Source organism: Musa acuminata, chromosome BXJ2-3 (genome assembly GCF_036884655.1).
Source record: "Musa acuminata AAA Group cultivar baxijiao chromosome BXJ2-3, Cavendish_Baxijiao_AAA, whole genome shotgun sequence".
Lineage (NCBI taxonomy): Eukaryota > Viridiplantae > Streptophyta > Magnoliopsida > Zingiberales > Musaceae > Musa > Musa acuminata.
Window position 1 is genome coordinate 7,300,648 of NC_088340.1, and position 15,208 is coordinate 7,315,855.

At 35.5% G+C, this 15,208-nt stretch overlaps 1 protein-coding gene across 3 annotated transcripts; it reads left to right on the forward strand.

Moving 5' to 3' along the window:
- The first annotated feature begins 1,216 nt into the window (after positions 1-1,216).
- LOC103977776 (protein PIN-LIKES 6) lies at positions 1,217-14,528 on the forward strand. 3 transcript variants are annotated; one of them, XM_009393384.3, is made up of 12 exons: positions 1,217-1,375; positions 1,881-2,100; positions 2,930-3,009; positions 3,829-3,953; positions 6,332-6,453; positions 6,631-6,822; positions 10,324-10,398; positions 11,079-11,179; positions 12,093-12,145; positions 13,183-13,377; positions 13,792-13,937; positions 14,080-14,528. In XM_009393384.3, the coding sequence occupies exons 2-11, from the start codon at positions 1,909-1,911 to the stop codon at positions 13,911-13,913; spliced, it is 1,257 nt and encodes a 418-aa protein (XP_009391659.2). In that variant the 5' UTR covers positions 1,217-1,375; positions 1,881-1,908; the 3' UTR covers positions 13,914-13,937; positions 14,080-14,528. The 3 variants fall into 3 exon arrangements, with proteins under 3 accessions (XP_009391659.2, XP_009391660.2, XP_018679546.2); XM_009393385.3 differs by having other exon boundaries at positions 6,667-6,822; XM_018824001.2 differs by having other exon boundaries at positions 1,229-1,375; positions 1,890-2,100.
- Positions 14,529-15,208: the final 680 nt, after the last annotated feature.

A 15,208-nucleotide genomic window follows, 5' to 3' on the forward strand; every position in this document is an offset into this window, starting at 1 on the left:
TTTGTTTCTTCCTTCAAGAATGATTTGTTGAGGTGGCAACTCCAAAACCAACCATTATTACAACACCATATTATGCATTTTTAGGATGGAAACTATATGAGGCATCACAAACAGATTGCTATTGTAAAATGACACAGCTTTAGGTTGAGAACTCAAAATTCAATCCAACACATCCTAGTTAGTAGAAAATAGATGAAACAGCATAAACAGATTATGTTTGACTAGGTGAAATATATTTTTTGGCAGAAAAGTTAAACACCATTTGTTCTTAGGTTGATTCAACCTCATTCTAGCCATTGTACACAAAACATAATAAGCCATAAAATAACTACAAACAGCATGAAGATTGATGTTTTTGTTTGTTGTAACTGGCATACATAACTAGTTTTGAATGATTAGAGGTAGAACAGTACATTTGATGCCACAACATTGATATCTGATACTGTGAATGAGCCATGTTAAATGCCTTTCTCTGTCTCATTCATGAAGGTAAATTTGCTGCAGCATAATTTTAAGAATATTTTCTCACTCATCAGAAAAGTCAGGCCATCAAGGAGAACAATAAACACCCTAATTTCCTAGGAAGTTTCTCCTTCACATCACTTTCCTGTCTCATGTGACCAATGTACTCTCCCAGGTCACACAGTCCACCATAATTTTCTTGTCCCCGTCCCTAATTTCTCATTATTTTGGCTTTCAATAGACAACAAGGATCAATAATGAAGGTACTCACAAATTTCATCTTATCTTATCTGAACTTCTAACTCAGCATCCATTTTTTGGAGATTGACCTCAAAACATTGCTTCCAAGGATCAAAAATTTATATCATAATTAATATCTTAAAATTTTGTTCGATAATATTTTAGATGATCAATTATTGGTAAGTGGATTCAGTATACGATCATCAAAATGGCACAAATTATTCTAAATTTATCTCAAATTCAACTTTAGTCGATAGGAATCCTAATCTGCCTTCAACCTTCAACCTTCAACCTTAATCTCCACTCTTATCGAAGCTTCCTAATCCGACCATCAAAATAAACCCGGTCCGATTGCGAACTCGAGTTAGGCCCGGTTTGGTGCAGGGTCTAATTGTTAATTACTAAAATATAGGGTCTATTTAGTAAGTTTATCACATACAAATTATGAGGACCGAAGAGAAAAAATATTAAATGTCAGGGGGCTCTTTTGTAGTTTGCCATCCCCATCCCTCGTCACAAACCGCCTTCTATATGTTGGTGCGGGTGAGCGGCATCGGAGGAGTCGCAGCGATCGATCGTTTGTTGGATTTCTGAGGGCGAGAGGGAGAGAAGTGCGAGTCTAAGACGTTCTCGGACTGTGCAGATCTGTGGGAGGGGGCCTGACGGAGAACGGGTAAGATGCAAGGAATCGTGAATTTTGTGGGGTTTTATGGTTCTATGATCCCAAGAGTGAGGGAGAAAAAGATGAGGTCTTCCGTAGGTCTTTGACGTTTTAGGGTAGATTGTTGTGTTTGTCTTTGAGAAAAATGAATGCTTTGTGATCACCAAAAGATCTCGATGCTTTGATGGGACAGAAACAGGGTTCGATCTTCTTGTTGTGGTAGTATTTGTCGTGTGTATGTTCTTTCTGGGAAACGGTGTTGATCTTATTGCCTTCGTGTCGTAATCCTTATGTTATAAGAGATAAATTGCATCTGGTTCTTTCCAGGAAAGTATACGCTTTTTATTTTGATTGGGGTCGGGTTTCTTAGAAACCTTGATTTTGTAATTAATCTTTTGGTATTAGTATCTTCCTATTTTAACGAGTCGCATTAAAACCATAAGCCTCCGTAATTTTTCTCCAATTATGTGCCTCTGGGGACGAAACTCGTCTAATTTCTTCTTGGCTGTTCTTAAAGCTTCATCAGGGATCTTGAACAAAGCTTGATGAACATGGAGCGCTCTCTACTGGCGGTCATAACAGATGGTCAGAGTGGCAGTGGCGAATCCATCTTCGCGTCGATGAAATTTGCTGTTCTACCGATAGCCAAAGTTTTCACAATGTGCTTTCTGGGGTTTCTTATGGCCTCCAAGTATGTCAACATACTTCCTGCAAATGGCCGCAAGCTTCTTAATGGGGTATGTGATCTTCTATAGCTGTATTGGGATCGTTGATCTGGTAGAACACTTGCGTTGTGACTTGTTTAAGAGCATCTTTGTAATTTGATATTATTGTTCTGCTTTGGGCTCTTGGCATCTGCAATAGCACTCACGATCCACAATTTACCATGAATACCCTCCAATTTTCTCTGAATCCATTGACACATAGGACATGTCACCCATAAGAACCTCTCACTTGTTTCATTTTCTTTCAATCAGGAAAATCTGATTATTATGGTATGAGGCAAATTTTGATGTTTCTTTAAATTCCTAGTTATATGCAGAAGATACTTTTAATAGTTCCAAAAATGGTTTCTGTGATATGAAACACTGTTAACTTTGGCTTGAGAATGCTTGTCGTAACATATAACTGACTTTTGGTTTTAGTGAGTTCAGGAAGATATTGACATGTGTCCTTTGCTTCTCTGCTTTCTTGCTAAAAGTAATTAGTTATCTTTTAACCTTTTTAAACTCTATTTCTACAAATTTTAGTCTATAATACATGACATCTATCTTAAAATTTAGTCTTAAAAAAATAGTTTTACATTGTTACTGGTGTCACCATCAATAGTTTTGGCTGTAAGAATGTTGTGATAATATAAGACTCAGATAAGGGGTTCAAATTTCTAGGCAACAGTCATTTATAAAGAAAAGGGAAAAGTCTTGATCTCAGAGTAGGCCAAAAAGAAGGGGCTATGTATTTCTCATGTGGTGTTAACTACAAATTTTTGGCATCTATATAATTTTTTTCATAGTTGTTGATAGCCTGGCAAAACTGTTGACTTATTGTTCCTAATACATGTTGCAGCTTGTCTTTTCCCTTCTCCTTCCTTGCCTAATATTCTCTCAACTTGGGCGTGCAATTACATGGCAGAAGTTGCTAGAGTGGTAAGATTTTTGATGATTTTCTCATAAAAAGTTTCCTTTTCTAGTTTGAATTTGTTTTTCTTATAAAACTTTGTGTGTATTAACTTTTGTTTCTTCCAAATCGTTAACTGCTTTACTGATTGGGTTATTTTTTATGGTACATGATGGATAGTGCTTTGTTGTTTATGATATTTTTGACAATACGTGATAGATACTCTAATGGTATCTCAAGTAACATCCATAACATCAAATCTATTTTTGCATGGCAAACTGCTTTACTGATTGGGTTATTTTTGATGGTACCTGATGGATAATGCTTTGTTGTTTATGATATTCATGACAATACGTGATAGGTATTCTAATGGTATCTCAACTCTCAAGTAACATCCATAACATCAAATCTATTTTTGCATGGCAAATATGTATTTTCCTGTTTAAGTGTAACCAGAAACAGTAGTATGAATGCTTAGCCAACATAATCTTTAAAGGAATTTCTTAGGATTCTTTGTGCTAGAATTTTGTGGTCCCAGTTTAATTGAAAATGTAGCAGAACTGGGCTGTTTTCTGGATTTTATGTGTTGGTTCAAAACTACTGTTTTCCCGTTTCTCTTGTTTTTTTCTTGGCCATGAAGTTATGAAATTTATGGTTATTCTTAGGATAGGTTGTTGACTAGTTTCAATTGCAGGATGCCGCCCATTCTTTTTTGCTATCTCATACCATTGATAAAGTAAAGGATATTTGCTCTGTTGCATTGCTAAAAAGTAGTTCTATATTCGTATTTCAATCGAGTGAAAATATTGGTTAACAACAAAGTGAGATACCAAATTTTACATCTGCAGGTGGTTTATTCCTGTTAACATCATTTTGGCAACCATATTAGGATCTCTTGTTGGTCTCCTTGTTGCTTCCATTGTTCGACCACCATATCCATACTTCAAGTTCACCGTTATACATGTCGGAATTGGTAAGTCATCTTTCCTTGATAATCATCACATGCCACTATTAGGTATTTCTTTTTCTAAGGTTTTATCTGTGTATGTTTATTGTTTGATATTGTTATTATTTTGAATGCATTGATGATAATACTCTGGTGATACACTTTTGTCTTTCTGCCTGATTATCATCTAGAAGTGGTAACTAGAAATTGAAAGTAAAGGCAATCTTAATGGTCTTTCTAAACATAATTAAAATCGTTATATTACTGATTTTTGGATTACACATTGTGCTAGCAACAACAACAACAAAACCATAAGTTCTAACTATTTTGGGTCGACTACATCGATCTTTTGTCATCATTTAGTTTTGTAAAAAATTATATGTTTAGTTAACCTCAGAGTATTTAAATCTTTATTTATAATAATATAATTTATGTTAAAATCTTTTTAGGTCTTTCTCTACCTCTCCTCGTATTATTAATATGAATCATTTAACCTCTTCTGACTATCGCATCCGACCTCCTAAGTAAATGCCTATATCATTTTAAATGATTTTCTCTCATCTTATCCTCTATCAAAGAGATACATAGTTATTCATGAATATAAGTATTTTTTTCTTATCTTTTATAGGAACTCCACACATCCATCTCAATATTTTTATCTCGATAACCATAAACTTTATATATATGTTATTTCTTAACCACCCAATGCTCAGATTCATAAAACATTTTCGATCTCACAACTGTCTTATAGAATTTTTCTTTTAATCTCAAAGGTATCTGATGATCACACAGGACTCCTAATGCCTCTCGCCATTTTAATCACATTGTTTTTACGCTTTGAATAATATCTTCATCGATCTCTCCAACTTGTTGGATATTGATCCACAATACCTAAAACTTTTACTTAAAGGGACTTCTTGTTCATCCAACTTAACTATATTCTTCTGTCTATTTCTACAACATTAAAATTGCATTTTATATATCCAGTTTTAGTCCTACTTAATCTAAAGCCTTTAGTTTCTAAGGCTTGCCTCAATAACTCAAGTTTATAATTAATTTCATTTAAGTTTTTATTAACTAAGATAATATTATTAGCAAATAATATACATCAGAGAGGTCTATTATATTAGTGATTAGTAAGTTCATCCATTATCAATGTGAAAAGGTAAGGGCTTAATGCAGATCCTTGATGTAAACCTATACTAATAAGAAACTCACTAGACACACTTCTTATAGTTCTAACATTAATAGCTACATCATCATACATATCTTTAATAATATCAATATAATTAGTGGATATATCTTTCTTTTCTAAATCTACCATAATAAATCTCTAGGAATTATATCATAGATTGTCTCTAAGTAAATAAAAATCATATGCAAATTTTTTTTTTCTCCCTATACTTTTTCATTAATTATCTTAATAAATAAATAACTTCTATGATTGATCTTTCAAGCATAAAATCAAACTGATTTTCAAAGATTTGTTTCAAGCTTTATTCTACTTTTCATAACTCTTTCTCAAAGTTTCGTAGTATGACTCATGATTTTAATTACTGATTTTAATATGTTTACTTACTGTGGATCATGAAGTCTTCCAACTTCAGCAGTTATCCTGGCAAATGTGCTTGGTACTGTTGGCTGTGTTGTATATGTATGTACAACATATGTATCAGTGTCTGTCCATATATTTTGATACCGGTACTTTATTGGATTGGTAAATACCAGTCAGTATGTTCCTGTCAGACCTGTATTTAAACCCTTGTTATGCTTTTCAGTACATGTACTCCTCCTAATAAATATTTTCAAGAGTTTAGATTAGAATCTAGTGCTCTGAAGAAGTGCAGGAGAGCACATGTTTAATCAAAATGTTTTAAATGTTCTATGAAGGAATTTTATAACTGACAGCATGTCCCATGCCTATCATACAAAGACTAGTAGCAAGGGGAATAGAGGTGAGATAAGTAGAGAGATGAAAGCGGGTGAAACATGCACATATTCACACGTACCTCTTCACATGCAAGCCTTTGAGAAATTGATGCTTTATCTTGATGGTTTTAGTCACCTATTTTCTTGTTCTGGCATGGCTGCCAACTGAGACCAAAGGAGAAACTTTTCTTTATTGATCATTGAGAGGAGAAATGCTAATCATGAAAGAAACATCTATGAAATGCCTTCCATTTGTTTTGATAATTTGACTGGATATGGTAATTATCCTAGTCAATCTAAAGCAAAAGGGTATTCTTTTTGGCTTTTCTTACTTAATGGGGGTGGGGCTGGTTGCAATGTGGAATATTTCGATGATGTCTTTGTTATGGGCCAAAGACCATTCATGAAGTTTACAACTGGAACTTATTAGTCAGTTTCTGTTGTAAAGGTTTAACTTACTTTGATCTTGTATACAGGAAACATTGGGAATATACCTCTTGTTCTGATTGCAGCTTTATGTCGAGATAAATCAAATCCATTTGGTGACTCCGACAAATGTAGCCAGGATGGGAATGCTTATATTTCATTTGGTCAGTGGGTAAGTACAGTAGTCATTCTTGTTGCATGTTAGATGTTCTAGATGTTTGTTGTGCCACTTAAAACTCTTAAAGATAGACCTTTTTTTTGTCATTCTTGTTACAATCTCATGTATTCATGTTTCAGAAGACTTTGTGGTCATAGTAAATCTTACAATTTTGTTTTCTGCATGTGACAGGTTGGTGCAATAATTCTGTATACCTATGTGTTTCAGATGCTTGCACCACCGCCAGGTGAAACATTTGATGGGGCAGAAGAGGTGAAACTTCCAACTAAGATTCCTGTAAACAACTCTGCACCTGATCAAGTGCCCTTGCTGACTTCAAAAGATGCTGAGACCACTAGTCATGAATCTTTAAAACAGGGGCTGGTAAGGGAAATTTAAAATTTGTTTATATTATCTGGGCTACCTTGCTTGATACTAATTGTAGTGTTCCGGTTTGCATATTTCATTGTTTGGCATCAATTTAATTACTAATCTGTACCTGTAATTACATCTCCTGTTGGATTTTACTTTAAGCTGCAAGATTGTTCTTTATTGATGGGTAACCTCAATTTGTGTTGTGACATTTAATTTTTAACTAAACACCATTCACATTTTTTAAACTTGTTAGTTCAAATTATTCTTTCAATAACAATTCGGACTTATTTTGGAACTTCAAACTAAGATTCCTGTAAACAACTTTGCACCTGATCAAGTGCCCTTGCTGACTTCAAAAGATGCTGAGACCACTAGTCATGAATCTTTAAAACAGGGGAAAGTAAGGGAAATTTGAAATTTGTTTATAATATCTGGGCGACCTTGCTTGATACTAATTGTAGTGTTCAGGTTTGCATATTTCATTGTTTGGCATCAATTTAATTACTAATCTGTACCTGTAATTACATCCTCCTGTTGAATTTTATTTTAAGCAGCATGATTTGTTCTTTATTGATGGGTAACCTCAATTTGTGTTGTGACATTTAATTTTTAACTAAACACCATTCACATTTTTTAAACTTGGCAGTGAAAATTATTCTTTCAAGTTTCAATAACAATTCAGACTTATTTTGTCAAATGAAATGATAAACAGCAGATTCTGGACTTGTTAATTTTGTTGTTCAAATAGTGGTTGCACTAATCAAAATTTTATTAGTGATTTTTGTTGAAACTAATCAGCTCTACAAGTACCAAAGATTGGCCCAACTTTGGCCTGCATACGAGGCCAACTTGAATAGTAGCAAGGTTCGCAATACCGTATCATACCAGTATTTCGACCTGGGCTCGGTACCGGTATGGTACGATATACCAAGCGGTACACCCAGGTGTACCAAGTACTGTAGCACTATTACAGCAATACAGCACACTGCTACAGTGCTACAGTACTCTCGGACCGGTAAAAGTCGGTCCGCGTACCGACAACCTATCGGACCGGTACATACCGCCCGTACCGAGCGGTACGGTTCGGTATGGCAGACCCTGAATAGTAGTATGTAGAATTTATCTTTTCTGATTTGTTTTGGTTCTTAGTTTGATTAGCAGTATTGGAGCACTAGTAGCTCTGTATACGTAGGTATGCTTTTAAACCTCTATGGCTATGCTTTGCTTCTTGTTTTCTCTCTTTTATGCTTAATAAAGTTAGATTAATTTAGTAATTAGTAGTAACCATAGTTGTAGCTTTTGGAGGTTTCTTCTTAAACATAAAGTAGAGAAGCACACAACAATATTTTAAGTGAGGTTTTAAATATCAGATGGATTGTACAAGTTCAACCTTTTTTTAAGGTTTGACTGTGACTAGTGCTAATATGAGACTGGCATTTGGAACCTTGACTTTAACAAGTTGTTCCTCTAATGTCTGGGTGATAGAATGATCATTTGAAGCTCTATATTTTCTCCATTTTTTATCCATGTTTAGTTGCACGGAGATGATCTACTTAAATGGAGACAACTGTATAATGTCTATATGTGCTGCCATAATTGGCAAGATGTCTCAGATGTTTTTTAGATTTCAAATGCTAATTGCTTACATGTGCTGAAATTTTGACTTGCATGGATGTGCTCTTTCCCAAGAACACACAAAGTAAGATCAAATTTGGTGTTTGACGCTAAAATTAGATGCACACCATAAGCAATGTTTTTTTAGAATAATATGTAGATCAAGGATTTAAATTTGGTCCAATATCCTGTAATCAATTGGACTAGTTGGGTATTGGTATACCAGATTATCATGGATGATCGTCGTGCACTTGCAACACCTTCGTTAACAGACTGTTTGTCGTTATGTTTGCTTATACAGTCGTTTGACAGCATGTTTTGTATTGTTTTTGTGTGTTTTTGCTTGGTTTCTATAAGCAAAAGCAGTTTACGAAGCTGCACAATGACCGCTCGCCAAATTAGGCAAAGCTATTTGAAGCCCAGTTTTCATGTGCTGCTGCCAGTTTTCTATTAGCTGCAATGCGGTACGAAACATTAGCTATCCCAACACCCTAGAACCACCCAGGTGGCATAGGGCTGGTTGAGACTTTGGGGTAGTGTTGGGTTATGTTTGGATAACTATTTGCAGGCTTCCGATTGTTCTTTTGTCTTTGGAAGTCTTTGTTTTCACATTCCTCTCTTTTCTTTCTTTGCACACTAAATGTTTGCTAAATTGCTTATAAGCTGTGTTTTTCCTTTTAACAAATGTTGGGACTTATTTGTTGCTTGTTTTCTAGAAATCTAATTAATACTTGTACGAGGTTGGTTCTAGGCTGACCCTTTGCAAACGAATATTGCAAGGGTGTCTCACAACTCAGATAATTCCAGCTAAGTCGTGATCCATACGGCCTTGTATTACCATAAAAGATTAATAAAACATGATACCAACTGTACGGTTCCATTTGTACTGACCATTACAACTTAGATTTGATTCCTCGGTATAGGTAATGCTCATTGTAGTGTAGGCTTTTTAATTATGTGTGGTAGGGACCCAGCTTGACTCAGTCTTACTCAGCCCTAAGACTTGGCCGAATGAGGATGGAGTCAACCTAGTTTTGCCTTTCTGTGCCTGCTGAGGAGACAGCAGCAGGCTGCAGCAGTGTTGAATGCTTCTGATGCTAATCCTCTAAGTTGGAAAAGGAGAAGAGAAGGGGGAGGGAGACGGAGAACAATCACGCATCTTCTTGTTGCTTGTTGCTGCATGCAGAGAGGTTTCACTTCCCATGTGCCTTCATGTGACTACTTGCTCATTAGTAGTCATGGGATTATTGTTTCATTAATTCATGACTACTCCCATCTGGTTTTTTCTGTTTCTATTAAATTTTGGATATTGTTTTTTTATTTAGATGATTCATTTCATGAGTCTATTATTATTCTGCCTTGATAATAACAATATTTTTGAAGATATGTAGGCTTTTACTAAATTTTATACAGTATTTTTTTTAATACTTGCACTTTCAGCTTTGAGCACTTGGGTATACTCGCAAATCCAGTTCTCATATGTCCATGCAAGACTTGCTGACAACTCTACATATGTGTAAAATCAGGCATTATGGGATGACTATGCCATGTGTCATCTTATGGAGAATTTGTTTGTATTATATATAGTGCATTTTTGCTGTCAATCAATGCTAACTGACACACATGATAGGAGGCTCTCATTTGATTATTTAGCTCTCATCATTTCGGCCAGATGAATGTGAACTTGCCTTTATAAAGGCATAATAGAACATCTTAAATATTCTAGTGTCATTGAGATAGCAGAACAATGCCTGATGTTTGTGCTATGCTACAGGTGAAAATGCTAAAAATGCTAAGAATTCATTTTGTTTGGCTCTCAAATTATTCTTATTTTTAAATTTTAATCTTTAGGCACTTATTTTACTGGAGTGACTACTGGCTTTTTGTTTAACGCAGCTAATTGGCCACCTATGCCATCTTGTTGAGAAACTGAAGATAAAGCAAGTGTTTCAGCCTCCTATTATTGCCTCGGTTAGTAGCCAATCTGAACTTGAAATGAAAGATTTGAATTTAATTTTGAAATTTGAAGCTTTGGCTTTTAAGAATCTGTCTTGTGGTCATTAGAAAGTCTGCTTGATCTTTCAATCTATATGATTAAGAAAGAAAGATGTTGGCCTGCCTTGTGTAGCTGACAATTTTTTCTTTTTAATATTACGAGTGGGGAAACAAGTGTTTTTGACATATTCATCTTTGTTGCTTATGCAATTTTAGCTTAACTGAACAACCTCATAAAAGGCATGATTGCTTTGGCCATTCCCTAAACCTCTTATTCTGATAGTCTTGTTGATAATTTTCTTCCGGGAAACTAGAATATGATATCAAGACATACATGTGCTCATTGCTCAATAATATAAATAAATTACAAAGTCCTGGTTTAGATGGATATTATTTAATTTCTTCGAGTAGACGTCATGGATGTTCTTCATTTTGCTTGTTTAACTGTTGTAGGTCAGAAGCTAGAAATTTCTTCACTTAATAGATATATATTTGGATCTTGTAAAATTATTGCTGTTGAAGTTTGCTTGTGGTTGTGACCTTCTTTGCATAATTGTGAACAAACTATGTTAATATACTCTGACATATTTTGACAATTGTGATTTATATTGTTTTCATAATTGTTGCAACTGAACAATGTCTATACATTGCAACAGATCTTGGCAATTGTCATCGGCACTGTACCAGTCTTGAAGCACTTCATCCTAACAGATGATGCCCCGCTCTTCTTCTTCACCGACAGCTGCCTTATTCTTGGGTATTATTTGTTCTATTATGTGGGCTTTGTCTATGTCCTTTGTTGTTGCATTAAAGTTTGACACACTTCCTCAATTAATGGTATGGTACAATGGTAAAGTTGCTCCTTTGCGACCTAGGAGACTAGGGTTTGAGTCACGGAAATAATTTTTTAAAATATTTAAAGGTAAGATTGCGTACATTAACTCTTCTTAGATCCCGCATTAGTGGGAGTCTCGTATACTGGGTGCATCTCTTTTTACACTTTCTTGATTAAATGGGTGAAGGAAGAGCTTCATTAAATGCATAGGTATATTTGAAGATTACAAGTAGGATACAAGATTCAAAGAGAGAATCTACAGCCAAGCAACCATAGTCAAGTTCAAGCATAGTTCAGAAGTCTTTAACTTTTGGATTTTTTCAGGAAATGTCAAGCTTTTAACTCTGGAAAGCTTTTAGAAGAATGTTAAGTTATTATATAGAAATCTCTGGTTATAGCATGGATTTAGAGAAAGTGATGGAATGCATTAGAAGAATGCTATATCAGTTTGTTGGTGTAAAATTTTGAAAGACAAGCTTGTCGAAAATATCAAGCCTAATTGGATGTGTGGTAGTCGAGGACCGTATTAGTTGTTTTGACTTAACAAATATGACAGCTGTTTAGGCATTAATGTGCCTCTATGTTCATTGTATGATCGCAATTGAGTATTCGTTTTGGAATTAAACAAGTTGTCTAAAACAAGTTGTGTTTAATTTTTTACCAATAGCTGTAGTTTCTTTTTATTTGTCTGACCATTTGTTGTTTAAGAACTTGTTGCTTTTGTAGTTAAAATGTGCGACACTGATATTTAGCCCTTGAATCTCACTTTATTAATTGTGACTTTCAAAGTATACATTGTTTTAGACTTCTTGGACTGATGCATATTTATCTCCAGGGAAGCAATGATTCCATGCATTTTGCTTGCTTTGGGTGGTAATCTTGTTGACGGTAAGTCCATTTACCATTTCTCAAGTAATATTTTCTTTGTCTTGTATAAATTCATATATAGTCATGTCTGGAGATTATGTCATTGTCAACTGGTAATGGGCATATGGACCTTATTGTTATCTCATGCACAGATTACCTGCTTTTCTGTGCATGCATATCCGAAGGCATGGTTTTGAATGTGTACAATGGATGTATGTGTAAATGGAATAGATGTATGTCATCCATATGTTTGTTTATCTGACGGCACTGCATATTCAAATGAATGAGAAGTATATTTTTCTATGAGCTTTAACTTGGAAGCAACCATAAATAATCTTCTGATCTATGTGAAAAAGCTAGTGGAGTAAACTTGCTTTTCTTTTTTGTCTTTAAGAAACCTAAAGAAATTAGTGAGAACAGCATACTAAGTAACAAATGGTATTGCATGTGCCACAGGCGTGATGAGTTGACTCTAGGCAAAAGATAATTAAGGGAATTCAGCCGATTATCACAATTAATTATTTGAAAATTAGAGTGTGTCTGGTTTGATCAGAAGTGATGAGACAAGCAAAAACACGTAGTTTGACAGATTGGTTGAGCATGGGTATAATAGTTTTGAGACTGTAAGATGATCCCTAAATACCATCTGATATACATTTGGTATAAATTTTATATGGATAAGCAATTTACAGGATAGGACTACGGTCCTCAAGTTTCGGAGCACCATAATGAGAAGTGTTTAAGATCAAATCATTCTGAATGAAACTAATAATGGTTTGTTGTTGCCTCTTTCTGCAAGGTAAAACCTAAGCTTACAAGATAATGTTTTCAACATTTGAACACCTTCATTCTATATATGATGTATGGTAGTAAATTTTATTCCAAAACCTATTAGATAGGATTGCTGTCTGTCTAGTCTCTAAAGAAGTTCCCAGTATGCTGAGCATGGAATCTTTTCCAGTGACACGAATTTTAAGAGCTGTTAGAGGAATTAATTCAAATGCATCTGGTCAAAATTGCTCGTGCCCATTACGTTTTTAACATTTCTTTCATTCCAGGTCCTGGTGCAGGGAGTAAACGACTTGGCTTACGGACAACTGCTGCTATCATATTTGGGCGATTAGTATTGGTTCCTCCTGCAGGGCTTGGCATTGTCACTGTTGCTGACAAGCTCGGACTTTTTCCCAGGGGTGATAAGATGTTCAAATTTGTCCTGCTGCTGCAGCACACAATGCCCACATCAGTCCTCTCTGGTATTAATTTTTTCAATTGTTAGTTCCTGATGGTGGAACTGTTGTCTATAGACCTGCTTTTACATGATCCAAGTGTAGTGGTAAAATTATGCGACACCTTTTTTCAGTTCACACCATGATCATGCAGGAACTGGTGGCCAATATAGCTTGGTTAGGGAAGTTTTGCCTTGTTGATCTTTCCTTTCACTTGTCTATTTGGTTCCCTTAGATCTGACATTTGACTTAAAGGTCTTTACGAAGTCATTATTAGTCATAACTCTGGTAATCACTGGTTAGAAACTTAGAAGCAATCATTTCCTCTTTTTTCAGCAGGATATTAAATTGAAGTATCCACATACTCTTCATGCTATATCTTCTCTATGTTGTTGCAAATCTGATGTAGGGGTTTTGGTACTTTCTTCATTTTTGTTACAGGTGCAGTTGCCAGTCTAAGAGGCTGTGGAAAGGAAGCCGCTTCTGTTCTATTCTGGGTTCACATTTTTGCTGTCTTCTCCATGGCTGGATGGATTATTCTTTATCTGCGCATACTTTTCTGAGCTTTGTATAATCTCACCAGAATGGTACAACTCTTCTTTGTTTCCCTATGTTTACACACGTGCTCACACACACACATGCACTGTTGAATCATCACAATTATAAGATGTGAATGGCACGCTGGAAAATATTCACTCAAATGCTGATCCATTTCTTCTCTCCCTGCAGATCGGTGCACATATATTCTCGCTGGAGTAAGGCATTAATAGGATGATCGTGATTGCATCGTTTGCCGAAGCTGGTGCTTCTACTGAAGACAGTGGTTTTGCTATAAATGTGCAGTGTCGTGGTGCCAAAAGCATTATCACCGTCTTCTTTACGTCTTTATCCCTTGCTAGTATATGAGAGGTCCAAAACGTTCTTACCGGTGATCCGCATACTCTTCCTAAGAGTCAGCCTATCCATCAGAGGATCCAGTTCAGATCTAGCTCTTGCTCGAACCAATTACCCACTTCATTTGTATTCCAAGAATGGAACAAGGCATTCAGTTCGAGTATTTGTAACCACTGGGTAGATTCATCCAGCATCATCAAACACTTTCCTTGGAAACATTACAATTTGATTGTATTGAGATTAAATTGTAATAATGTTTCATGGCTGTTGAATCTTGCTTCTCCTGCAACGTGTGTAAAATGTTATGCTGGTGAATCGTCGGAATATTTTTTCTGAACATATTACTCAACATTATTTTTTTTTGCTGAAGGTTATGAGGACCTCTTGTCAACATATAACACTTAAGAATTATTTAATTTGTTTATCCACAGCTCCTGCTTTTTACATCTCAGTCGGCAAAGATATTAAAAGGATCTATTATATCTAATTAGAGATATTGGGTTAAAAATATGAAAGTGCTTAGTATTTGTTTGCACAAATTACAAGGCCAAGCTAATTAAGCCGATCGTAAATCACTATTACGCCTTCATTTACTCGGTAATGCTGCATTTCATGATTGGTTTTTTTTATATGGCATCCTTCATAAACTCGATTAATAGACGATCTAATCCAATTAAAGTACATGATTTTGTTGTATCCTGAAAACACTCAAATCCATCGTTTCATAAGCTTGATTAACTACGTGCGTATTTGGATTCACTCCAAACTTACTCGTACTCATCACTATATCGTATTCTATTCCAACTAATGCATGTCGGGTTCTTCATCGAGCCATCAACAAAAATCCTACTCGACGCGCTTCAAGATTCGGACTCCCTGGCTTTGATTGCGGACCGAACGGTCCGACTAGATTCGAATCGACCGGACCCGAACCGGATGACGGTCGGTGTCGCCGTCTACACGC